The sequence below is a fragment of the Hypanus sabinus genome, chromosome 4 (genome assembly GCF_030144855.1).
Source record: "Hypanus sabinus isolate sHypSab1 chromosome 4, sHypSab1.hap1, whole genome shotgun sequence".
In the NCBI taxonomy this organism is placed as follows: domain Eukaryota; kingdom Metazoa; phylum Chordata; class Chondrichthyes; order Myliobatiformes; family Dasyatidae; genus Hypanus; species Hypanus sabinus.
In genome coordinates this window covers 47,202,109-47,227,230 of record NC_082709.1, presented here as the reverse complement: position 1 = coordinate 47,227,230, position 25,122 = coordinate 47,202,109, and the positions used below count along the sequence as shown (strand labels likewise).

The 25,122-nt window shown below is 37.8% G+C and overlaps 1 protein-coding gene across 5 annotated transcripts in view; it reads left to right on the top strand.

Moving 5' to 3' along the window:
• The window catches only part of lcmt2 (leucine carboxyl methyltransferase 2), a 53,449-nt gene that overhangs the window by 4,856 nt on the left and 23,471 nt on the right, over positions 1–25,122 (top strand). For 4 of the 5 annotated variants that reach the window (XM_059967015.1, XM_059967014.1, XM_059967012.1 and 1 more), the window contains exons 2-11: positions 8,643–8,767; positions 11,783–11,864; positions 13,478–13,667; positions 14,097–14,256; positions 15,910–16,099; positions 18,027–18,134; positions 19,451–19,538; positions 20,318–20,569; positions 23,671–23,895; positions 24,778–24,875. In XM_059967015.1, the coding sequence (XP_059822998.1) occupies positions 8,643–8,767; positions 11,783–11,864; positions 13,478–13,667; positions 14,097–14,256; positions 15,910–16,099; positions 18,027–18,134; positions 19,451–19,538; positions 20,318–20,569; positions 23,671–23,895; positions 24,778–24,875 (1,518 nt within the window). The remainder of the gene's footprint in view (positions 1–8,642; positions 8,768–11,782; positions 11,865–13,477; positions 13,668–14,096; positions 14,257–15,909; positions 16,100–18,026; positions 18,135–19,450; positions 19,539–20,317; positions 20,570–23,670; positions 23,896–24,777; positions 24,876–25,122) is intronic. The other variant, XM_059967013.1, reaches the window with a different exon arrangement.

The following is a 25,122-nucleotide window of genomic DNA, read 5'->3' as shown; positions in this document are numbered from 1 at the left end:
GAGATACATCTCGACCAAAGGAGGTGTAAGGTGCTCCTTCCCTCCACTAATCTGCAGGTTACACTTAGACAAGGTGTAGCACCTGCTTTACCCCCTAATCAGGGTCACATGAAGTCATGGGAGCAGGCGATGGATATCACAAGTTCTGGTTATGTGACCACTGATGCCAGGCAGACAATCCTTGAAGAGTATTGATAATAAGCTGGGGTCATCCGTCTCATAAAGGCAGTGCCCAGGAGAAGGCAATGGTAAACCACTGCTGTGAAAAAAATTGCCAAGAACAGTCATAGTCATGGAGTCCATGATTGCCTACGTCATATGGCATGGCACATAATGATGCTGATGGTGATTCACTCAAGAGATGGACACAGAGTCTATAGAAGTGAGGGAAAACAACAGCAAGGTCATGTACCCTATACAGATTACAGAGGAGGAGGTGTTTGATGTCTTGAGGCAAATAAAGGTGGACAAATCACCACGGTCTTACAAGGTGTTCCCTTGGACCCTGTGGGAGACAGGTGCAGAAATTGCAGGGGCCTTAGCAGAGATAGTTAAATTATCCTTAGCGGTAGGTGAGGTACTGAGGATTGGAGGATAGCCAATGTTGTACCTCTGTTTAAGAAAGACTCTAAAGATAGACCAGTGAGCCTGACATCAGTAGTGGGAAAATTACTGGGAAGTATTCTAAGGGACTGGATCTCTGAGTATTTGGATAGACGTGGACTGATTATGAATATTCTGCATAGCTTTGTGTGTGGTAGTTCATATCCAACCAATCAAGTTCGAAGAACTTACCAAGAAAGTTAATGAAGTCAAGGCAGTGAATATTGTGTACATGACTTAGCAAGGCACTTGACAAGGTCCAGCATGGGAAGTTAGTCATGAAAGTTCAATCACTTAGCATTCAAGATGCAGTAGTAAATTGGATTAGACATTGGCTTTGTGGGAGAAGCCAGAGAGTGGGTAATAGATGATTGCCTCTGACTGGAGGCCTGTGACTAGTGGTGTGCTGCAGGGATCGGTGCTGGATCCATTGTTGTTTGTCATCTCTAGCAGCAATCTGGATGATAATATGATTAACTGGATCTGCAAATTTGCAGATGACTCCAAGATTAGGCTCTAGTGGACAGCAAAGAAGATCGTCAAAGCTTGTAGCGGAATCTGGACCAGCTGGAAAAATGGGCTGAAAAACGGCAGATGGAATTTAATGTAGACAAGTGTGAGGTGTTGCACTTTAGGAGGACCCGCTAGGGTAGGGGCCGTGAGGAGTGCGGTAAAACAAAAGGATCTAGCAATACAGGTCCATTGAAAGTGGTGTCAACAAGTAGATGGGGTTGTGAAGAAAGCTTCTGGCACATCGGCCTTCATAAATCAAAGCATTAAGAACAGGAGTTGGGATGTTATGTTCAATTTGTATAAGACATTGGTGAGGTTTAATTTGGAAGGTTGTGTACAGTTTTGCTTAACTACCTACAGGAAAGATGTAAATAAGATTGAAATAGTACAGAATACATTCACAAGCCCATTGCCTGGACTGGAGGACCTGAGTTATAAGGAAAGATTGAATTGATTAGAAATTTATTCCTCAGGACATAGAAGATTGAGGGGATATTTGATAGAGGTACACAAAGTTATGAAGGGTACAGATAGAGTAAATGCATTTAGGTTTTCTCTACTCAAGTTGGATGAGACTGCAACAAGAGGTTATGGGTTAAGGGTAAAAGGCGAAATGTATAAGAGGAACAGAGGGTGGTGAGAGTGTGAAACAGGCTAACAGCGCAAGTGGTGGATGCAATTTGGATTTCAAAGTTTGAGAGAAGTTTGGATAGGTACATGAATGGGAGGGATATAAAGAGCTATGGTCTGGGTGTAGATTGGTAGGACTAGGCAGTTAAATGGTTTGGCACAGACAAATGGTCAGTAGGGCCTCTTTCTATGCTGAGTTTTCTATGACTCTGAGCCAGTCTGGGAAAAGGGATGAAAGATCATCTATTTAGATGGGGATTTGGGTAGAGAAGCCACACATTAACACAGCTAGACAGATTTATCATTGTCATATTATTAAATTGTCATATGAATAATGTTCCCATCTTTTTTACTGCCTCATTGTATTCTGAGTTGGTTGAACCTCAGCACTTCAACCTGTTACTGAACTGTATTCAGTAGTTAATCAAAATCCTGCTCCCAAGATCCATCATATCTGCAGAACAAGAAGGAAAATACATTACAGAATATGATCTGTGATTGAATGTCCGTGGATTCATTGGAAACAATTTGACATAACATACTCCAGAGGTCAGGAGTAAACCTGAGTTGGATCTATGAGCCTGAAGTTCTATTTAGCTGCACCACTGTGCTATCCTACTTAATTTAATCCAGGAATATGGAGAATGCCACCTTCATTTGGTTTGAATGTAATGCATTGCAAAAATCATTTGATAAGAAAATTACTTTTATGCAGCTGTAACTGTGGCTGTTAACAGAATAAGCAGGTAGATTAATGAGATAGGGGAAAAATGTGCACTGAAAAATATTTTAGAGGTTGAAAGGTAATGGATCAAAACAGTAAAGGTTCTAAGGATTGTGAAACCAGCAGTGAAAAATAGCTGCATATCTTTTTCCTAATACATTAAGTCTCTTCCTCTTTTCAAGTGCTACCTTTCCAGAATTTTCTGTGATTTATGTATCACAGATTTCAAAACTGGGATAATGTATGGCTAAAGGGGTTAATTTTGCACTGTACAATGATACTTTGCAAATGAGTCCCTGTGAATGGATGTATGACGTGTCATAATTCCAGATAAAATCTTTGAATTAGCACAAGTCTACAATATTGACAGATCACACATTCTGTCATTATCAGCACAATGAGTAGTCAAGTGGAGTCACAGAATGATTATAGCATTCAAGGAGGTCATTTGTGATCGTTAATAAACATTATAAAAAAGCAACGGTTTATGGATTTCTGCAGAGTTCCACAATACTCTTTCCTCCAGCTCATAAAACAACCATTCACCATGACCCTCTATTGTCCGTAACACAACCAACTTCATTTCCAAGCTATTAATATCCTTTTCTGAAGTCTTGAACTACAGCTTTGCTGATAAACCTGTTATGTAGCACCTTATTGAAAGTCCTTTGGATGACTACGTACATCATTAGATATATTTTCTTCATCAACTGTATTACTTTATCAAATAATGCTATAGTTTTGATTTGGAAGATTGACGGAAATTGTCAAAAGTAAAAAAAAATGTGAATTGCAGCTATAAATAATTTGGAAATGGTTGTTGACCAGTTTGGGATGTCTATCAAATGTTTAATATCAAAAATTGTTGGAATGATTCAGCATATCTGTTGGCTTCCAGAAGCACCTTATTTTTTCAACTATTAATAAGCTGGTGTGTTGCATTATGTTTCTTAAAGCTAGTTTTTTAAAAAATCCGTTTAAGATAATCATTTTTGTTAGGATTAGCATATACAAGTGGCCCTGAGGTAAATGATCATTCAAAATCTAAGTAGGCACAAGGGGCTCAGTGGTCAATTCTTGCTCCTAATGGTTTGTTCTTATATTTGGTTATCATGGAAATTCTATTTTAGTCAGTGCTATATAACTTGGTGTGAAAATACTACATGCTGCAATAAACTATGCTGGAGCACGTGCACAAACTAGTAATCTGATGGAGTTCTTGCAGTAACTTGTACTTGCAATGATAATGTAGCAAGATTGGTGAAGTTGCTTACAAATTATAGATTAAAGAAAGGGTTGTGTAAGGCCCAGCAGATCTTTATGGATTGTGACAGTTTCTCAATATCTAGCATAGTAATCACTCATTGGTGCTGACAATCGTTCATTTTGATAAAATATTTGGCTTATTTATTTATTATTTATTAAAATGTAATGGATCTTTTTAGTTTTTTCATATGTTATCCTTGTTGATCATATGCTGCTATGTGTACAATGAGATGTGTATTACATATTCTGTACTCCCACATTCTTACAGTTGATTAATTCATAAAATGATGCAGTATAGAGAGACAGTTCAGTTTATTATACTTAAAGTTGGTTATTTGGAAGTGCTGTCCAATAAATCCCACTCCATTGCCTTTTATTCACTCATATATTTATTTCTGTTTACCCTTCAGCTATCTCTTCAACTCCCTTTTCAATGTTGCTGCTGCTTAGCTGTAGCAACTACTCTTTCAGATTTTGATTTCAAGGCTGATACACATGACTGAAAAAGTTCCTCATGTCTCTAGTTGTACTGCTAATCACTTTTAATCTCTGACTGGTTACTTATTTTTACAATCCAAGAGATAGTTTCAATTATGTGTGTGTGTGTGTGTGTGTGTGTGCGCCCTTAACTCCTGGAGGAGTCGTCGGGGCGCCATCATAACAAGCTTTTTGCACCGATCTTTTTGGTGATTGCTCATCGTACAGCGTGTCTTGGGCATCTGAAACCTGGCGAAGTCCATCCCTCTCCAGGTTTTTTTAATCAGCTAAGTCAATTTGCTAGCTCGACACTCAACCCAGTCACTGATGGAGAGCGTGCAAGGGAGCTGGCGGGATTCGAACTCAGGACCTCTTGCCCCCTAGTCCAGCCGGTTCAATTATATCCTCTGTAAAAAAAAAAGTTCTTGATTTTAAATAACTCTAAAAATTTCTCTTCTTGCCTGCTGTGAAGGTGACAACTCTATTTTCTATGATCACTCTACATAGCTGAAGTCCCTCAACCTTCTTATGGACCATTGTTACTGCACTGTATCATTATCACTTCATAAATTGTAATTCCCTCAATTTGAACAAGTTGTTCCTGCTGAGGCCTCACAATATTTTACAAAGATTGAAATCAATTGTCATTTTTTGGAACATTTTTCCTCCTTTAATAAAGCTAAAATTATATTTTTGATCAATCGGGCCAGCCATTAACTTCAAAGCTTGAGATGCTTGCCTGTTTCTCAGTTCCTTTAGAATGTTCAATTTAGTTCATTTATCAATTTAACAAAAACAGGTGTGGCAAGCACACAAAGGGGAGAATATATTAATATTTCAGCTAAGTAAGTAATCCTCCATCAGAATTGGCCAGATTCTCTGACTCAAAGCTTTAGCTACAATATGCTGCTTAACTTGCCTTTTGTTTCACTTTTGCTTTTGTTTTAGTTCACATTGGATGGCATCACACTTTTCTGTGCTAAATTTTACTTACCATCTTTCTGCCCATCTCTAATGTTGACATCATCCTAAAATATGTACAGTTTTTCTGAATGTCTTGTTATATTTCCAATTTTTATATTACCTACAAAATGAAATTGTGTCCCATTTGCACGACCTCACCGAGAACAGCAGTGGCTCTAATTGGAACCTGTGGGAAACACCACTGCACATTCCCTCCAGACTAAGAAATGATTGTTTACTAATACCCCGCCTTCTGTTCTTTGTCCTTGTTATAATCTTGCAATAAAACTTATGGAAATCAATCAGACATAGAGAATCAAAAGCCAAATAGCACAGCAACAAGCCTTTAGTCCATCAAATCTCTGCCAACTATCAAGTACACACTTATACTAATCCAACAATAATCTCATTACAATAAAATATGATAATTCACTCTCTGATTTTAGGAAATCTTGGCAGTTCCTCATCTAGCTACTGATGCTTGCAGTCCCTTTTAATTCACCTGGGCCCTGGTTGTCACAAGCTCTTCCGACTTACTGGGGATTTTATCATATGGTCGTGCAATATCTAAAAGAGAGTATTAAAAGTGTGTTGGAATAACATTCAGTTGTCTGGACAGCCTGCTAGTTCAGCACCACCACAGTGTTCTAGGTTAATCATGTTTAATGGTAATTCTGCCTGCATGCTCATGTGAGGAAACGACTATAAAACACCATTAACCTAGGGCGGGGGTCGGCAACCCGCGGCTCCGGAGCCACATGTGGCTCTTTTACGTCTATGCTGCGGCTCCCTGTTGCTTTGGGAAATAATTGGTTGTGGCGACCCTTTTCCTGGCACATCCAAACCGGCTCACAATTAGATAGCCTACGGGGGTTTGCGAGCACAGAGCTTTGGAGCCTCTGCGCCATGGGGGGGCAGGTTGAGGGAGGCTTAAAAGTGAGGCTGAGGATTTCGAATAAAGTTTTTTCCTTCGACGGCGGTTACCGACTCCGTGTCGTAATTTTAGCACTGCGTGTAGCACACTGCTACATGGTCAGTATTTAATTAAAATGTATTTTATGTTAGTTTGTTAGTTTTTGAAATGTAAATCTAAATTTGAAGATTATGGTGATCTTGTACAATCTAAATAAGACGTTGTGGCGACCCATTTCCTGACACATCCGAACCGGCTCACAATTAGCCAGCGTTCAGGCTAAGGGAGATAGCCTACGGGGGTTTGTGAGTACGTGTCTTTTGCAGCATCCGCGCCCATGGGGGGCGGGTTGAGGGAGGCTTAAAAGCAAGGCTGTTTAGTTCGAATAAAGCTATCTTTGACTGCAGTTTACTGACTGCGTGTAGCACACCGCTACAACGTGTTTTTATCGCTGGCTGTCCAGAGGGGAGGTGCTGAAATGCTTTGTCACGTGTCTGGAAGAAGTGAAAACTTTCCTGGGCAGCAAAGGGCTCAACTTTCCTGAGCTGGAACAGCCAGAGTGGCTGGAAAAGCTACACTTCATGGTAGACATGACAGCGCACCTGAACACGCTGAACACAGCTCTTCAGGGGTAAGGACGTACAGCCCTGCACATGTTGGAGGATGTTTTGGCATTCGAGCGCAAGTTGACGTTGCTTGCCAGAGATTTACAGAAAGGCACATTGTCTCACTTCCACAATTTGAGAGAGTTCAAACAAGGTCACGACATGATAAATTCGGAGTATTTACATTCTGCAATCATCGCAATGCAAACATCGTTTGGGAAACGCTTCTGTGAGTTCAGAGAGGGAAAAAAACACATTATCTTTCCCGGTCACTCCCCTAAGCATCGATCCATCCCTACTGAATACGACTGCATTGTCAGGTGTGAGTCAACCTGAACAAGTATGATAAATATTTTAATTGCCTATTACTTTACATATATTCATATGTTTTCATTGTTCAGTGAAATAGTCCTTTTATTTTTCAGGTTGACAGCTGGCTGACGTTATTTTTGGTTTGCTGCTGGCGGCAAATTTAAGTTTGGCGTTTTTCATAAATACAAGAAGGACTCAAATAGACATTGAGTATTTTACTTAAAAGTAACCTTCAACCCAACCTCTTTTTCGGAGTTCAAAATGTTTTTGTTGCATGCAGAAATGTAATTTCGTTTTCTCTGCAGGAGTTCATCAATTTCATAAATGCAACACATTGTAGTTTGTTTATACATAGCATAAAGGCAAAACAAAACGTTGTATGCGGTGTTATTTCATTTTAAATGTCAAACGGGTTTTGCGGCTCCCAGTGTTTTCTTTTCTGTGGGAAACGGGTCCAAGTGGCTCTTTCAGTGGTAAAGGTTGCTGACCCCTGACCTAGGGAGTCTCTATCACTGCAACACTCCACCCACCCCACCTCTGCCAATACACATAGGGAATGTAGAGAGAGGAAATAGAAGCACCATGGAGAATGTACGAGCTCCACAGAGATGGCACCAGTGATCAGGATTGAATCTGGATTACAGGAACTATGAGACAACTCTAAAAGTAAATTCATAATTATTCTAAAGGGGCCATTTATAGGAAGACAAGCAGGTGCTGTATGGAAATGCTTCGTGTAAGAAGACTAGGTATTCAGTGATCATAAAGTGATTGAATTCTCAGACTAATAATCCCGAGGCTGATCTAACAATCCAGAGACCTCCATCAAATCCCATCACCATCACTTTGGTATTTCAGTTAATAATCAACAATGCCCACAACACAACCAGATTATTGTAAAAACTCACTAATGTCCATTAAGGTTTGAAGGGATGGGGTGTATTCTGCTGTCTTTTCCTTATCTGGTTTGTATTTGACCATATCCACCAGCATGATTGACTCTTAAAGCATCTGTGAAATTGCTTATTAAACCACCACTACAGAATGCTGGTCAATAAATACTGGTCTTGCCCAGATCCTGAAGAATTTTTTTTTAAACTATCTTTGAAAATCTACTGCAGGAATATGCTGATGATAAAAGGGTTGACAGAAATGCAGCAATCTTACTTGCAGTTAATGCAGGCTCTTAGCTTGTATATTTTTAACATTAAATTTTAATGCAAAATAAAGGCTGCCAAAAAGAAACTAGAGCGATATGCAAATAGTGAGCTGTTATTACAATGTGCTTTTTAGGCAAACTTCACTGTATCAAAAAGATTTTACTTCGCTGTTCTCTAATCTGCACTGAACCTGCAGTCTAATTTCAGTGATATTTTGGGTTCTTTTGACTGCATCGCAAGGTCCATACATCAAGCCTTGGTTTTGCAGCTGCCTGTAAAAAATTCGACAAACCATACCATTCAAACCTAATAAAAAACATTGCAAAAGACACACACACACACACACACACACACACACACACACACACTCTCTCACTCAAAATTGACATTCATGTACGTGGGCAGATGTGTATGCTTATTTGCTTTCAGCATTGTGAAGTTGCCCATTTTCACTATCATTATTGATCTTCCTGCAGGTTCAGGGTACAAACGACAGCAGTATTGTCAGCAAGTATTCAATGGTCAATTTGGGCTACTTCACTGATGTATTCCTGAAAGGATTTGTACATAAAACCAATAGAAGAGCTCCACTCATAAATCGGTATGGTACTGTATTATATATTTTTAGTTACATTGCAAAATTATTTTGGCACCCTGAACCTTGCACATTGAGGGTGATGACTTTGGTATAATTATATTTGAGAGTTGCTTTGCTAACAAGTTGGTGCTTTTTAATGATTTCCTCAACCCTCTGAAAGAATTGACTGAGTACGTTCTATTGTGGATCATACCTGACAGAAGCAGCCGTTGCGGAGGTGTGAGTCAGATCAGGTTAGTTTATTATGAAATCCACCAGGATGCAGTGAAATCCCTAGCTTGCATGAAGCTCACAGAGTAAATGGTATACGTATAGTAAATAAATATGGTGCAAAACAATAGAGTGGTGGAAAGATTGTTGACGGCATGTTGTTCTGCTGAACATTGTGGGCATGCTTCAATAACGCCAAAATGTGTGGCTACATTTGTGGGCTGCCCCCACCACATTCTCATTGAGTTGATTGTTAATGCAAATGATAGATTTCACTATATGTTTTGATGTGTGTGTGATTAATAATAAATCTGAAGACTCTTGTGTAGCTCTGAAGTAGTACAAAAGATGCTGAAGTGACAACAGAATAGCCGAGAGAATCAGAGTTAAGAGAATGAGAACACACTAGGAAGGGGGTGTGATTGATCTGATTAGTTCAAACGTCTGATAGAAGAGGAGAAAAAAAACTGCTCTTAAGTCGAGCCATATGATGAGAGCATTAGCATGCTTTTCACAATGTAGTTATATCCCATACGGACTGCAGATAATCCCAGCAGGGAGAAGTGGAGTGGAAACTCAAGATGATTCAGCACATCCCTGTTGAAAGTGCTGAAGCCAGAGTAGAATTTAATGTACAAATTCAGGTGCTACTAGTTAATTCAGCAGAGTCTATGATGGTATAGCTTAGCAAATGCTTTTTAGCATGTCTAGTGAATGAAAAAATTCAAGATTGGTTAATGCCATTTCCTGTACACAAGCGCAAAGGAGAACAAAATAATTGTTACTCCAGACCAAAAGCACACAAAAAACACAAAAGGTAAAGAGCACAATAACAATAATAAAAAAAAACAATAAATATAAGTACAAAAGATAACTTATATACATAGATTGATTGTATGTCCATAAAGTGATGGTAGACACGGGAGTGTCTATACATAAGGAGACTGATAGAAAATAATGAAGTGGTGGAGATTGGGAACTTGGAGAGCTGGGTTATTGAGTGGAGCTGTTGATCAACTTTATTGCCTGTGGAAAGTAACTGTTTTTGAGTCTGGTGGTCCTGGTGTGGATGCTATGTAGCCTCCTTCCTGGTGGGAGTGGGACAAGCAGTCCATGAGCAATGTGGATAGGATCCTTTGTGATGTTACTGGCCCTTTTCCTGCAACTTTTGTGTATTTATGTCCTTGATGGTGGGTAGGCTGGTGCCAGTGATGTGTCAGGCAGGTTTGACTGCCCATTGTAGAGCCTTCCTGTCCGTAATAGTGCAGTGATGCAGCTTGTTAGAATGCTCTCTATGGCTCATTTGTAGAATGACGTAAGTATGGATGTGCATAGTCCAGTTCTTTTCAGCCACCTCAGAAAGTTATTAGTGAGCTTTCTTGACTGTGTAGAATGTGTTCTAGGACCACAAGAGGTTGTGTGAGATGTGACTTCCAGAAGTTTGAAACTGTTTGTAGTTACCACAGCTGTATCACCAATATAAAGGGGAGGGGGGTGTTGCAAGTTTTCATGAAGTCAGTAACCATCTCCTTTGTTTTGTTGACATTCGGAAGAGGTTATTTGCCTGGCACCAAGTCTCAAGCTCTTCCACCTCTTCCTCTACTCTCGTTGTTGTGGGGATGAGCCTCACTACTCTTGTGTCATTGGCAAACTTGACAATGTGATTATTTGAGTGTAATCTATGCCGTTTTAAAGTGAGAGTAAATCTATTCTTTGTAGGAACCAGTTTAAAGAACTATGAACATTAATAAAAACTAACGATATAAATGAAATTAATAATATAAAATTAGGATCCATTGTTAAGCTTTCCTTGTTTGATTTCTGGCCATATATTTTTATTAATGATGAGGACAGGCAGTTTTAGAAGGAAGGTAGTATTAGTCAGTTTAGAAGTCTGTAAGAAGTTAGATGATGCGATACAATGAAGATACATATTGCATTTGTGTCAATATAAGAATTTAGGGCATCTGTAATGTATGTTCTTATGAATGAAATACTTTAGAATACACCACAATATACAAAGCTAGTCATAATGGATTTTGTTTCTCTCTCATGACAATCAAAAGATTCTGCCTAATATTGTCTTTTGACATGATTAGAAATGTGCTAAGATATTCATAGATAATTAGAAGAAAATAAATTAAATTTGTAGCATTGTAACAATGGGTCTTGTCACAACTGTTGGTTATTATGGAGACCTTGAGCTACTTTTAACCTGGTGGTTATTCAGATAAAGTTCTCACTGATAGATGTCAGTCTTCTCCTTGCACTTCTATAGGTAAATTTGGCTGTTCTTGTATCCTGCTAGCCACCTTGTTGGACCACAAAGAACAGAGTCCTTGACATTGTGGCAGTATGTGAAAGCCAGTCACAGAATCTAGATCAAATATAAAGCAGCAAAAAAAAGGCTTCAGATGGGTAGTAATTTTTATGTGTTTTTTAGAACACTGCTAAGGCTGTTAATAACCAAGAAATCATGCAACATTTTGAGAGTTGTGAACCAAGCTGAGAAATGCTTTAAGCAATTAGGGTTGCTAGTTCTGTTTCAGGCTTAATGAATTCAGGCTTGAATGGAAGTTTGACATTTTGCAAGAAATTTTCAAACTGACAAGTGGTAGAGGGAACACCACCCTGGCTCCTGAAAACCACAAAGGATGCCACAGGAAGGAGGCCTTTCTGCCCGCAGAGTCCAAGTCAGCTAAATCTAAAAGATTTAACAATAACAACCTTGGGGAGATGTCTATTCAAATACATTGATATATATTTTTTGCATCACAGTAAATGGAAATTTTTTCTTTCCCTTTAAAGTGGCTACTATGTGAGGGCAAAGGCAGTGGATTATAGTGTGCGTTGCTTCTTAAAACATACCAAAGATTACCCTTACAGACAAGTGAGTACATTGTTTTATTCTATTTTTATTGTGTTTTATCCATGGAAATAACTTATTAAAGCAATATTAACATTATTTAGTTTAGCAATACTAAATGTATTGAGTTGATGAGAGAAAAAGAAGGTGAACCATGTGCAATGTACATTTCTTAATATCATTATGTGGCTCTTCTCACTGAATTAGTTTCTTTCGTCCCTCTCTGTTTCTGTGAGGAAACAACTAGTTTTCTGTTTAGTAGTTCCCTTGGGTAGACTATCCATAGTTGGATGTAAAGGAAACACAAATATAAATCTGCATTTTGTTACGGTAAATAGTACCTCATAGAACTAAAAATATGGTAGCAATTCAGATGTTAAATTATCAAGCTTGTAATCCATACAACCAAGTTCACTTCCCATTGTGGTTGCTGTGGGAATATAATATTTAGTTAATAGTCTGTACTTTAAAAAAATGTAAAAACTGTTGCAAAAGTCCATCTGTTTGACTAATGTCCTTCAAGGGAAAAATCTGTCCTGTTTAGCCTCATGTGACTCCTGGCTTGCAAACATGAATGTCACTTAAAGGCCTCCAAAATGGTCTTACTAACCGCACAGTTCAATGGAAGTTAGGAGACACATGGGACTGCTGATGCTGAAATCCAGAGCAATAAACAGTCTGCTGGAGGGAGTCAGTGGATTGGGCATTATCTGTGAGAGATGAGGCATTGCTGATGCTTTGGGTCAGAAACCAGCATGAATACTGAGCATGGAAGGGGGAGATAGTCATTATAAGTAGGAGAGAGGGAATGGTGAGTTAAGTGCCCAGGGTGGACTGAGGAAGGGTGCAAGATGACAGGTAATTAGCACCAAATAGGAGAGGAGAGAGGGAATGGGTGATTCCCTGAGGAATCACTGAGGAAGGGTGCACAGTGACAGGTGGGTAGCACCAAGCAGGTGACCGGAGAGCTATGATGGTAAGGGAGGAGATATAAGAACAAGTGTAAATTTCCTGTGATTACAAAGGAAAATGTCTTGAGGTCACGGAGCAGTGACTGGTTCAATCCTTCATCCATCTACCATGCTCCTAACTCCGCCTCACCTCCCATCACTACCTGATACAAACTGCTCAATATCTTACACCCCAGCTGAGTCCATCAATCACCTGGAACTCCTGTCTTATCACTTCCCCTCTCCTCTTTATACTGGCAGTCTGCCCTTTCCCTTGTCCACTCTCAGACTAGATGTAGGCCTTTGGCTTAAAATATTGACAGTTCTTTTTCTTTTACTGATGTTACTCAACCTACTGAGTTCTTCCATTACATTGTTTATTACAAAAAGAATGGGCCTTAAATGCTACCCCAAGCATTGATGTCCAGATCTTACAAACTGATTAAGGTGTGACTAGTAACTTGCACAGTATGAGTTTCAAGATCGAATATTCAAAATGTTCTATAATGTGTTGTCCATGCTTATTTTCAGGTACAAGCATCTGCTGCAAATTTATTCTTTTCAAAAGCATAAATGTAACTAAACTGTGAGACTTTGTATACTTAAATCAAAATCGGAGTTGTATGAACATTTGTGTTCTGACAGTGACTAAGGGTAGTACATTAGAGCTTGTTATGTGTTCTGCAGATCCTCTCACTTGGAGCTGGTTGTGATTCCTTGTACTTCCGGCTGAAGGCAAGTGGTGAGCTGAAAAATGTAATTATGTATGAGGTGGATTTTCCAGATGTCGTTCAACGCAAAGCCACTCTGATTAAGAACAAGCAGGAACTTGTGGAGCTTATAGGCTGCACTGACGAAATGGGACTTGCCCAAATGGGTATGATTGATTTGCAAGTACATGCTTCATTGAAAATGCTTGCTGACTTTGGTGCAGCTTTTGACACTGATACAATAGACAAGTTAAATAAGGCCCTCTTGCTAAACAGGTTTATTGTCAGCATAATACAATCACTGAGCTTTGTATTTTTTAAAGGAAAATTGCTTGGTGTGCTTTTTTCAAGTTTCATTATGTTATGTTTATTGGCAAGAGATGCAGAAAATGTTTAAATATAAAATTAACAAAATATGCACAATGAAAGTTCATTTTGTCTTTTATAGATAATGGATACTGATTTGTTCAGTGATGCAATAAACTGAATTAGAACAATTCACATTAAATTACAGTATATTACAAAAAATGTTTTCTTAATGCCTTTGTTTGAATGTCCAACTGTCTGGTGCACTTTATAATTGGATTTCTTTTTAGAAGTTGCAGGTCATCTGTACAGTATGGATTACAAGCTTCTAGGTATTGATCTCACTGAAATAACTAAGTTAGATAACACACTGATGGAAATTGGCCTAAACTATGCTTGCCCAACGCTATTGCTGTCAGAAGTTGTGCTGACATATATGAAAAATGAAAGGTAACTACAATGGATTTGTAAGTTTATTTGAAGGATTTGTCAATGACCATGCAACTATTTTTAGAAGGAGTAAGCAGCAAAGAAGTTTCTCATTAGAAAACTGTGGCAGCTTCTAAGCTACTGGACTGGTATTAAATTGAGAGAAAGTGGAAAAATATAGTTAAGGTGTTTAAACTTTGTAATTGGGTCAGTGGGAGATTTTCAAGCTTAAACTTCAATTAGTAGCTGAGGTTGGTGCTCATTGTTTGTTGAAGTTAATGTATTCCAGATAATTAGAAGCAGGTAGAAAATAATTGCAGTTTGATAAAATTCATTCTCCAAGCACAGCTGAGGAATAGTTTTGAAACTTCAGGAGTTGCAGCCAGCCACTTACACTTTCAATTAAAAGGACTATTGTAGATTCCAGGAAGAGGAACCCAGGTAAATAAAAATGCTATCCATTTCATAGATGTAAGAATGTAATCTTTTGAATGGCAGAGGATTTTGGTTAATTGGACCAATCGTAAATCAAGGTAGCTACTTATTTGGGATAACCCTTAAAGAACAAAAACTAATCAAGAAAATAGGCAGGATTCCCTTTGTTTATTTGGGACACTGCGTGCTTAAATGGGGCTGGAGACTGTTGATAAAGAGTTTCTAACTAGCATCAACCATGTGACTTGCATGGCCATAGACACAACACCATACTTCAAGCAAACAGTTTTTAAATTGCATCAGTTGTCTGCATTTTTGTTAAAAATCAGTGATTTTTGTCACTGATAGTTGGCAAGAATTGAGCAGTAAGACAATTTGGAACTGTTTAGCTCACTGCAGTTTCAAGCATTCTGGCTTGGAGGTGCCAGAAAAGGCCCGGTGTGAAGATGAAGTGATTTCACTACTTCAACAAATTAGAAACTTAAAGAATTTGACAGTCATCTTGAACGTACTATGAAAATGAAAATTTGGAGGATGCAATCACTGGCAGCATTGTATGAAGGCAGTCCATTATCTACACTAATTATATTGATTTTGTTCATTTACAGTTCAAAGAATGCAACACAGCTGAATTCCTCAGTGACAAGTATTGGGAACTAATACATAGTTTTATATTACTGTAGTAGTATCATTAGTCTTCTAATTTGTTTAAAAACATAAGTTGTTACTCAGTTTGTCATTTGTGTACCTTTTTAACTATTTCCATGAATCTTTGGCTAATTGGGATAGTCCCTTAATTGGGACAAAACTACTGGTCCCGAAGTGTCCCAATTAATTGGAATCCACTGTATTATGGTTTTTAAAGTCCTACAAATTTTTTAAATGTGTAAAATGAGCAATAGAAGAATCACAGATGTTAACTGGTATCAATTGCCACTGACAAAAGTCCATATTTCATTTTCTGAGAGAAAGAAAATTACAGTGTTTATCATCTTGGTGTGCCTGAACATCTCTCAGAACAACTTATCATTTGTAGTTGACCTTGACAATTCCAGCTATTTGTTCTTAGAAATTTCAAATCCAAACTCAGAGAAACAGCGGGCAGTTGTGAATGGAATGGTAATCTTTTCTAATAAATCATTTTTTGTATCAAGTTGGGCCATTTTCAGAGGATTGGTGTATTAAATGAAGAGTCTTAGTTTTCTGTTTGCTCACTGACGAAGTTAAACTATTATCTAGCTCTTCAGCTGTAATCCGTTGGGCTGCGGAGCGATTTTCGACAGCAGTGTTTGTTGTCTATGAACAGATACGTCCAAATGATCCCTTTGGTCAAGTGATGCAGCAGCACTTTGTGCAGTTGAACTCCACTCTGCATGCACTTGTTCAGTTCCCTGGAAAGGAGGCTCAGCAGATTCGTTTTTTGAAAGAGGTTAGTGGAGAATTGCACATTTTCCATTTATTATAATTATGACGGTGTAGGTGTTCTAAAACTAAATTTTTCACAGTATGAATCATTGAATTTCTTTAATTTGGTTCAGATGCAGGTGTTTTATTCATCTACAGGTTCTCTAACTAGTAGACGAAGGCATATCTATGACAGTGTGGATTTGTCCATTGTTTTATGTTGAGCAGCCTGTTTCATGTAACAGCAACAATTTCCTCCATGTATTTGTGAACTTCGACTGTTGACAGCAGGCAGTTTCACATAGCATAGTCACACAAATAGTAATGCATTTGTAGCCAGATGGCCTGACATAGTGGTGTTAGTTGAGAAGTAAATATTGGCCAAGACAGCTGGATACTGTTCTCCAAATTAGTGCTTTGGGATCTTCTGTGTCCACTTGAAGGACCAGTGAAGATCGTGGTTTAATGTCTCATGAGAAAGCTGGTGGCTCTGTCAGTATGCTCTCAGCCAATATTTGGTGCTCAGGATTCTGGAGTGGAACTTGAACTTATTGTTTCCTGCACAAAGGGAAAGTGCTGTGATTATTTAGTTAACACTTTGCTTTACTATTTGCTTTGTAAAAGTAGGTTAGATTTCGTTTGAAATTTAATGTAAGAGAAAAGAAAACTTGAGTCTCAGGTAGTTTTGAATTCCTGAACTCTTGGGAGAATTTTCTCTACATTTGGTGTTAGGACATTGGCAACACAAACAAATTGATATTTGGTATTCCAAGACTGTACAAGTCAACCATGTACTTTTGAACTGGAGACATATACCCCAAATCAGGTAGGGCTGACAAGTTCCTTTATGATGGTGTAAGTGGTCGAAAGGGCTGGCCAGTGGTGTAGTGGCATCAGTTCTGTGCTTAGAGGCAGATTGTCCTGAGTTAGAATCCGGCCAGGTCCCAAGCTGGGCAGCAGCAGTATCTGTGCAGAAGAAAGGCCTGGCAGTCTACTTCCGTATCTTGCCACGAAAACCCTATTGACAACTACACTATCTATAGGATCGTCATGAGTGGATGACGACCGAATGACACTCAACAACAAGTGCTCTAAAAGCAAATTTATTGCAGTATGAATCATTGAAGTTCTTTAAGTTGGTTCAGGTGCAGGAGTTTTATTCATCTACAGGTTCTCAAACCAGTAGGAGGCATATCTATGACAGTGCGGATTTGTCCAGGGTACAGTAGACAATTTGTACTTTCTCAGTAACTCAGCGCATTCACAATTTTTTCTCACAGCTGGCTTCCAAGTTATTGTTTTATTGAATTCAGTTAATTGCTGCAATGGGATTCTGACTTATGCACTGCTCAATCAATACAACACATTGATTACAATACCTATAACATGTGCATAATTTAAAATAACAGGTGGGAATGTACAGAGCTGATGAAGGGTCTTTATTGGAAATATTGACTGTTTATTACTCTCCTTGCTGAATTCCTCCAGCATTTTGTGTGTGTTACTCAGGATTTCCAGCATCTGCAGAATTTCTTGTTGTTAATAAACACAGCAGCTACCCATCAGTCAACTTGGGTGGTTGGGAAACCTCTAAAGAAAAAAAAAATAATTGGAGACAGAATTAATTGTTAAGTTCAGCATACTTTATTGAATTCTTTGACAAAGCAACAGAGAGGGTGGGTAATAGTAGTGCAGTTGATTTGTAGATGTGGTTTCATGTAGCATTTGATACCTCAAGTATCGCCTGGTAGACATTAGGAAAATTAATCCCATGGCTGTGTAAATATAATGTTGTCAAAGGGACAGAAAGCAGAGTATTAGGGAGTGGTGCTTTTTTTGTATTACATACAATAGTTTGTGTCTTCAGAATTTATGTCGGGATTAATATGCAGAAGCAGTCTGGTCAAAGTGATAAACTTATTTGTCTGCATTTCTTTATGTGTCTGTTTCAGGGCTGGGAGGAATGCTTTTGTATTGACATGAACGAATTTTATGTCAGATATATTCCAGAGCAAGAGAAGCAAAGGATAGAATTGTTGGAACCTTTTGATGAGTATGAGGTAAATCTAACCTTAGATATATCAACTGTTTGAAAAGATTAGAACTATGCTTTAATTTTCAAATAGACCAGCCTAACTCAAAACTTGTGTGGAAAATATTTGAAAATAAAATTATGAAAGGTGTAGACTGAAAAACTACTTAGTGATTTGTTTTTAAAAGGTATTTCACCCAGAACATTGGATCAGCAGTGGGATGTTTGGGGTCTCGAACTTATTCCATTATTCAGTGTGATCATCACCGATCTGTGGCTAAACTCAGATATTTGCCTTTTTCTTGCATCCCTTAATGTCTCACTTCATTCTTGAAAGGCCTGGCTCTAATTTTGTAGATTATGTCCACATGTCTCAGACTCCTCAGATAGCAAAAATAGTTTCTCTCATTTACCTTTCCTCTATTATCTTTAAAGCATCAGTCAGATCAACTCTTAACCTTCTAAATTCAAGGAAAATAGTCTAATTTATTTAACATGTCCTTGTTACTTTAACCTTTGGAGAGTTATCATCATTTTGATAAATCTGTGCTGCATTCTTTGCAAGACCGTAATATTTTTCCTAAAATGTGTTGCCTATAATCACTTCCAGTAGTCCAGCATGGGTCTAGCCAGGAAGTGCACTCTCATCCATTTTTTTAGCTTTCTGTTTCCTTTACCTTTCTATGACGTTTTAATCATTTTTGTACTTGAATCCTTATGTCACCTTGAATGAACATAAAACATAGAACTGTGCAGCATAGGAACAAGCCCTTCACCCCACAATGATGAATCGAACTAAATAAATGAGTAATCAAATGTCTAACTAATCCCTTCTGCCTATACAATGCCCTTATCCTTCCATTTCTTGTAAATTCATGTACATATAAGAACCTCTTGAATCCCTCTATCATATTTGCCTCCACTGCCACCCTGAGCAGCACATTCAGGCACGTATCACTGAGAAAGACGTTGTCCAGTACATTTCCTCTGAATGTGCCTCCTCTCACCTTAAATGGCATTAGAGGGGCTATTAGACTCAGAATTCAAGAGAAATTAGAAATAAAAGTAAATATATGCTGTTAATAAACACCTGCTAAAATTCACTTTGAAGAGGCCTAACTAATCAATCATTAATATTTATCCACATAAATCAGATAAATAATTCAATCCATATGTACCAGCAAGGATGTGATGGACATAATGGCCCCCTTCTATAAACATCTTTGACACTATTGTTACAGGTTTATTTCACAGAATGTTAAATATTTTAAAAAATAGATATTTTAAAGATTGCTTAACTTGACAAATGTTTCTTTTCATTCTCATCATCTCCTTTTGACCAAGGAATGGCATCTGAAGTGCTCTCACTATATGATTCTGTGTGCATCAAAAGGAGATTTGATAAAGTATCTGCCATTTACTCCTCATCCAGGTAAGGTCGGCAAAATTTCACATGGTAACAAACTAGAAAGGATAATAATTTGGATGTGTTCTTTGGTGCCTAACCATCTTTACTACATGCAGCTGTCAATCATAGAAAATCTGCCAAAGCACCAGCAGCAGTTAAAACGTCTTTCTTTAACTGATGTGTTGTAATATGATCGCCAGATGCCATGCTCCAGGTCTTGCCTGCTTTTAAGTATGTTAAGGGCTTTGAATGCTTCTGAATGTCCCTGATATTGAGAAACGTTTGATGAATGCAAAAACTATTAAAGTTCAGTGATTCAATAAAGAAAGGTTATTAAAACATTTTAACAATTAAAGTGCTAAAAATCATTAAAAATGTGACATTAAGTGCATTATCAACAGCAGACTGTAGGTAAGCAGTGGTCTAATATGTAAAAGAATGTAAAGACTGAAGAAGATACCGTATATTAATGGATCCGATGTTGATATTGGCAGGAGTTGAACCTGAGAAGTGAAATGCATGACATTTTCAGTATCAGGTTTCATGAAAAAAAAATCCACATCTGATGCAGAATTCAGCAAAAGATCTTAGTCTTTTGTGTTTGTGTCTGAGTAAACCTATGTTGTAATGTTCACAATAATTGCATTCCTGTGGGCATGGAATTAAATTTAAAATTGCTGGAAGATTCAACCTGGTGGGTGCCTGTTTGAAACCATGATGTGGAATGGTATTGCCATTCTTTTGAACATTGGTTAAATATTGTTTTCTTTTTCAGTCTATGTACACTTTTGTTTCCTCTTCAGATTTCTGCACCAAGTTAGATACTCTTGATTCATTGCAACTTTCAGTCTCTCTATGTGAGACAGAAACACAGAGCCCTCATCTGAGGAGATTTGCCCATTGCTCTGTACTAGTTGGCCCATATACAGTTGTTACCACTGGAGGATTTGGCAACAGAATTGGTCAGCATGGACGCCTTAAAGATATATCACTTCTGGCTAAAAGTGGGCCAGTTTGGAAATCTACCTCCTTTAGGGATGCAGATGGTTTATTGAGTAAGTTTAAAAATAATAAAATTTGCTTTAAATTATTTTTTGAATTATTGTTATCCATGTTGTACTATGAAAGCTTAAACTGCTAAAAGCAATAGTAATTTCTCTCTCACTCTGTGCTTGATATTAGGGCTTTGATGTTAATTTATCAGAAAAGCAGCAAGAACCATCAAAAGTTAAAAGTCTGTTCATTGTTGTCTCTTTTCATTTGAAGATATTTTCTTGGCTCAGCTTCACAGATGTCTGCAAAACTATGATAGCTTGTTCTTAATCTGCGAGCTCAGGCAATGAATCCCAGAAGCTATTTAGCTTTTGAAACCATTACAGATGAGTTTTTTTCATGATCTAGCCTGATGCCTTGACATTTATCCAACTTGCTAAAGATCTATGGTGATCAGAATCAGGTTTAATATCACCGGCATAGGTTATGAAATTTGTTGACTTTACGGCAGCAATATAACGTAATACATAATAGAGAAAGCAAGTTGTGAATTACAGTAAATATATATAATAGTTAAATTAATTAAGTAGTGCAAAAATAGAAATAAAAAAGTAGTGAGGTTCATGGGTCCATTGAAAAATCAGATAGCAAATGGGAACAAGCTGTTCCTGAATCGTTGAGTATTTATGTGCCTTCATGCTTCTGTACCTCCTTTCTGATGGTAGCAATGAGAACAAGGCATGACCTGGGTGGATGGGAGTCCTAAGTGATGGACACCTCCTTTCTGAGGGCAGTGTTCCTTGAAGACGTCCTGGATACTACAGAGGCTAATGCTCATGATGGAGCTGACAAAGTTTACAATCCTCTGCAGCTTACTTCAATCCTGTGCAGTAGCACCGCCCCCCCCCCCCCCCCCAATACCAGATGAAGAAGCAGCCAGTTAGAATGCTCTCCACGGTATTTTCAAATTTTCAGCTGGTTTGATGACATACCAAATCTTCTCAAGCTCTGAATGAAATTCAGCCAGCGTCGTGCCTTCTTTGTAGCTGCGTCGATACGCTGGAATATGTTATGATCAGAAGAATCATAACATGATTCAGTTGTGACCTTTTTCCTGGAGTGTATTTTTAGAATCCCAAGTATAAACTTGGTGTGCAATGGAAACATATTGAAAAAAATCAGTATATAGGTGATACCTATGTTAAGAGGTTGGGGAGGGATTTGCATTTCTAGAAAATACAGCATATTGCAATTTTCTGTAATATAAAGCCACATCACCTGAACATGCATCAAGAAACACAAATTGGAGAAATACATTTTGTTTTTTTTCACTTAAGTTATGTAAGAGCAATTTTTATTCTATATCTCAACTTTTTTGATCGTTATTTGTGAATTCTGTAAGGGTAGATTCTAAAACCTGAATGGCTATAATGTGAAGTTTGCCTGCACTCCATACATGACTATAATATTAAGTGGCAAAAAACACCTGTTTCTCAACATCATGGTTGCTGTGTTAGCTTAAAGTTGAACACCAATTGCAGATTTGTGTGAACTAACTGTGTGAGAGAGTCTAATCACTTCCCTTTTCCATTCAATAGGATTTCCATCAGAATCACATTCAATCAGTAAGTCCCTCACCATCGATAGCTTAGGAGTTACACTTAACCAGAAGCTGAACTGGACCAGCCACATCAATGCTGTGGCTATTAGAACAAGCCAGAGGCTGTTATCTTGCATTGAGTGACTCATCCCCCTGATACCCGAAGGCCTTTCCACCACCTACAAAGGAGCATTATGTAAAACTCTCCACTTGAATACAGCACCAACAGCATCCAATAAGTTTGATGCTATCCAGGACAAAATAGTCTCCTTGATTGACACCTCATCAACCTCCCTAAGTATTCATTCCAACTATCCCTGGTGCACAATGGCTACAATCTGTACCATCTACAAAATGCTCTGCTGTTAATCTCTTAGTCTTCCTCACCTATAGTTGCTCCCAGTCCTGCAATGTTTACCACCAAGAAAGGTAAGAGCTACATCTGCAATAGGTTCCCCTCCAAGTCGCCCACAATCCTAACTTGGTAACATATTACTGGTACTTCATTATTGAGTCTAAATCCTGGAATTCTCTGCCCAACAGCATTATGAGAGTCTCCTAATTGGAAGGACTGTGATGGTTCAAAGAACAGCCCATTACCACCTAATCATATGCTAGCCTTGGAAATAATACCCAAATCCTGAAAATGAATGTTAAAAGATTTATGGTGTAAATTGGTATGAGCATTTGCTCATAAAATGTACACATTTGTCACTATATTTATACTATAATCTCTAATGCGTGTGTGAATATGTCCTTGTTTGTATTTCTGACTTCCCTATGGGTTAGCAAGTTTATCTTGCTAATAACTGAGCTGTTACTAGGATACACTACTATTTCAGTTTCTGCTCCTCTCAATTTGTTGATGTGAGTGATTTTGGTTCTCCAGTAAATGAAAATCATAAAACTACAAATGGTGGAAACATTCAGCAGGTCAAGCGACATCTGTGGAAAGACAAACAGATTGATAAAATTAATTCTGTTTCTCTTTGCATAAGTACTGCCTGATTCGCTGAACATTTTCAGCAGTTTCTATTTTTAATTCTGGTTCTCCAGTTGGCTGTGTAGATTCCAACTTGGTTTCACTGATCTCTGCTGGAGGCACTTGTATGTGATTGCTGTTGAGAGCTCAGTTGGGCTTGGCTGCATTGCCCCCTGCTGTTAAAGAGACCAATCACTATTTTAAAACAAATTACTGTATTGCTATTTATTTAGTAATTGAACTTAAATGAACAAAACAGTAAAAGCTATTAGTAAACAATTTGGTAAGTAAACTTTAAAAAGTAATTCTTCTTGATAATCATACAATTCAATCCTTGTTTTTCTGTATCCAGTACATAATAGTCTGTTTCTAATATATTCCTAATTACTATTTTTAAAATCAAAAGATAATACAGAGAAACCTATTTAGAAACTGAATGTAAATTTGGTGAATTTTGCTAAAATCTGTCAGCTTTGATGGCACTTAGAGTCTTTATTCTTGATAGGTTAACTAAACATTCTTTTAAACTGCAACCTATTCTGTTTGTGCATTGAACTTGTAATTTTTTTGTTTATTTTCAGCTGAGCGAATGTTTCACAGCATGACCGCACTCAGTGATGGTCGTTGTATAATCATTGGCGGCCGCACGTCTCCACTGAAGCCAGTCACAAGTGTTCTTTGTTTGAGATGTGACACAGGCAATGGTGGCATCTCCAATGTCAGCTTGTCATTAAAGGCGATTGAATGCAGTGGCACCATGCCGTCACCACGCTGGCGGCACACAGCAACAGAAGTGATTTACAGAGGTAAAAATAAAACACCACAAGTCATGTAAAATATAAGGGGCCATTAATTACAAACAACGAAACAAAAGGTTGAAAGATTTCAAATCATTCTGTTTATTTCTCCTCTGATTTATGGTATAGCTTTATAAATGCTCACTGATAAATGGAAAAAAAAACAAAAAGGGGAAAGAAGTCAGCTGTTTAGATAGAAGAAATCTATTAAAATCCCTATTTGGTAATCTGGACAAATTTTAAGATACTGTCCTAGCAGATTAGTGGTAATGTTACTGTATTTAAAATTTGACCTGACACATAAAAAAGGAAAGTTAATTACATAGAAGGAATACTGTATGGAAAGACCCTCAGATTTTGTTTGTAAAATGTTATTAAAGAAAGATTTGAAGTTATATAGTGTGCTACACAAACTCAAGGCTTTATAAATTTCTTTACAGCCAATGAGATATTTTTGAAAAATTGTAATATAGGAAATCTGACACCCAGTTTGCACGATGCAATATCCTATTAAATAAAAACAGATTAACCATATAATCGATTCTTTGAAGTTTTGGTTTAAGAGATTAACATTAGCCAGAATACCAGGATTACTTCTGTATTTGAAATATGGTAGTACCTTAGGATCTATAATGTTTCAGAAAGGAATCCAAAACTTAGATCTCAAATTCCTCTATTTGCATCTGCCTACAAGGTACTTCTGATGGAGGTTTAGTTTTAGAGTCAATTCCTATTAGGGATTGGTGACTGAATTTCAAAATGACAAAGGGTTCTCTGTCGCCAAAAGCCTCCAGATTCTATTTTATTACTTTGATAAGGAACTCTAGAAAATAATAGACCTAAAGAATACATTTTATCTCTAATTGAAGGTCAATGCATTTTCTTTTAAAGACCAGAACTATCTGTTCATTTATGGTGGTCGCTCATCCAAAGAGTTGGTTCTAGATGATTGGCATTTCCTCAATCTGCAAGATTACAGCTGGACAAATGTAAGTTCAGAAATCAAAATGTGAACTGCTGCAAATGTTCAACATTACAGTGAGTTTATGTGGAGTAAACAAGATAATTAACATTTTGGGAATAGACTTTAATGAAAATCCAAGTAAATAACATCTACGGACTCTCCTGTGTCTATTCTGCTTGTTACTTCCTCTAAGAATTCCAACAGATTTGCCAGACAAGATCTCCCCTTAAATACACCATACTGAGTGGAATATTTTATCATGAGCTTCCAAG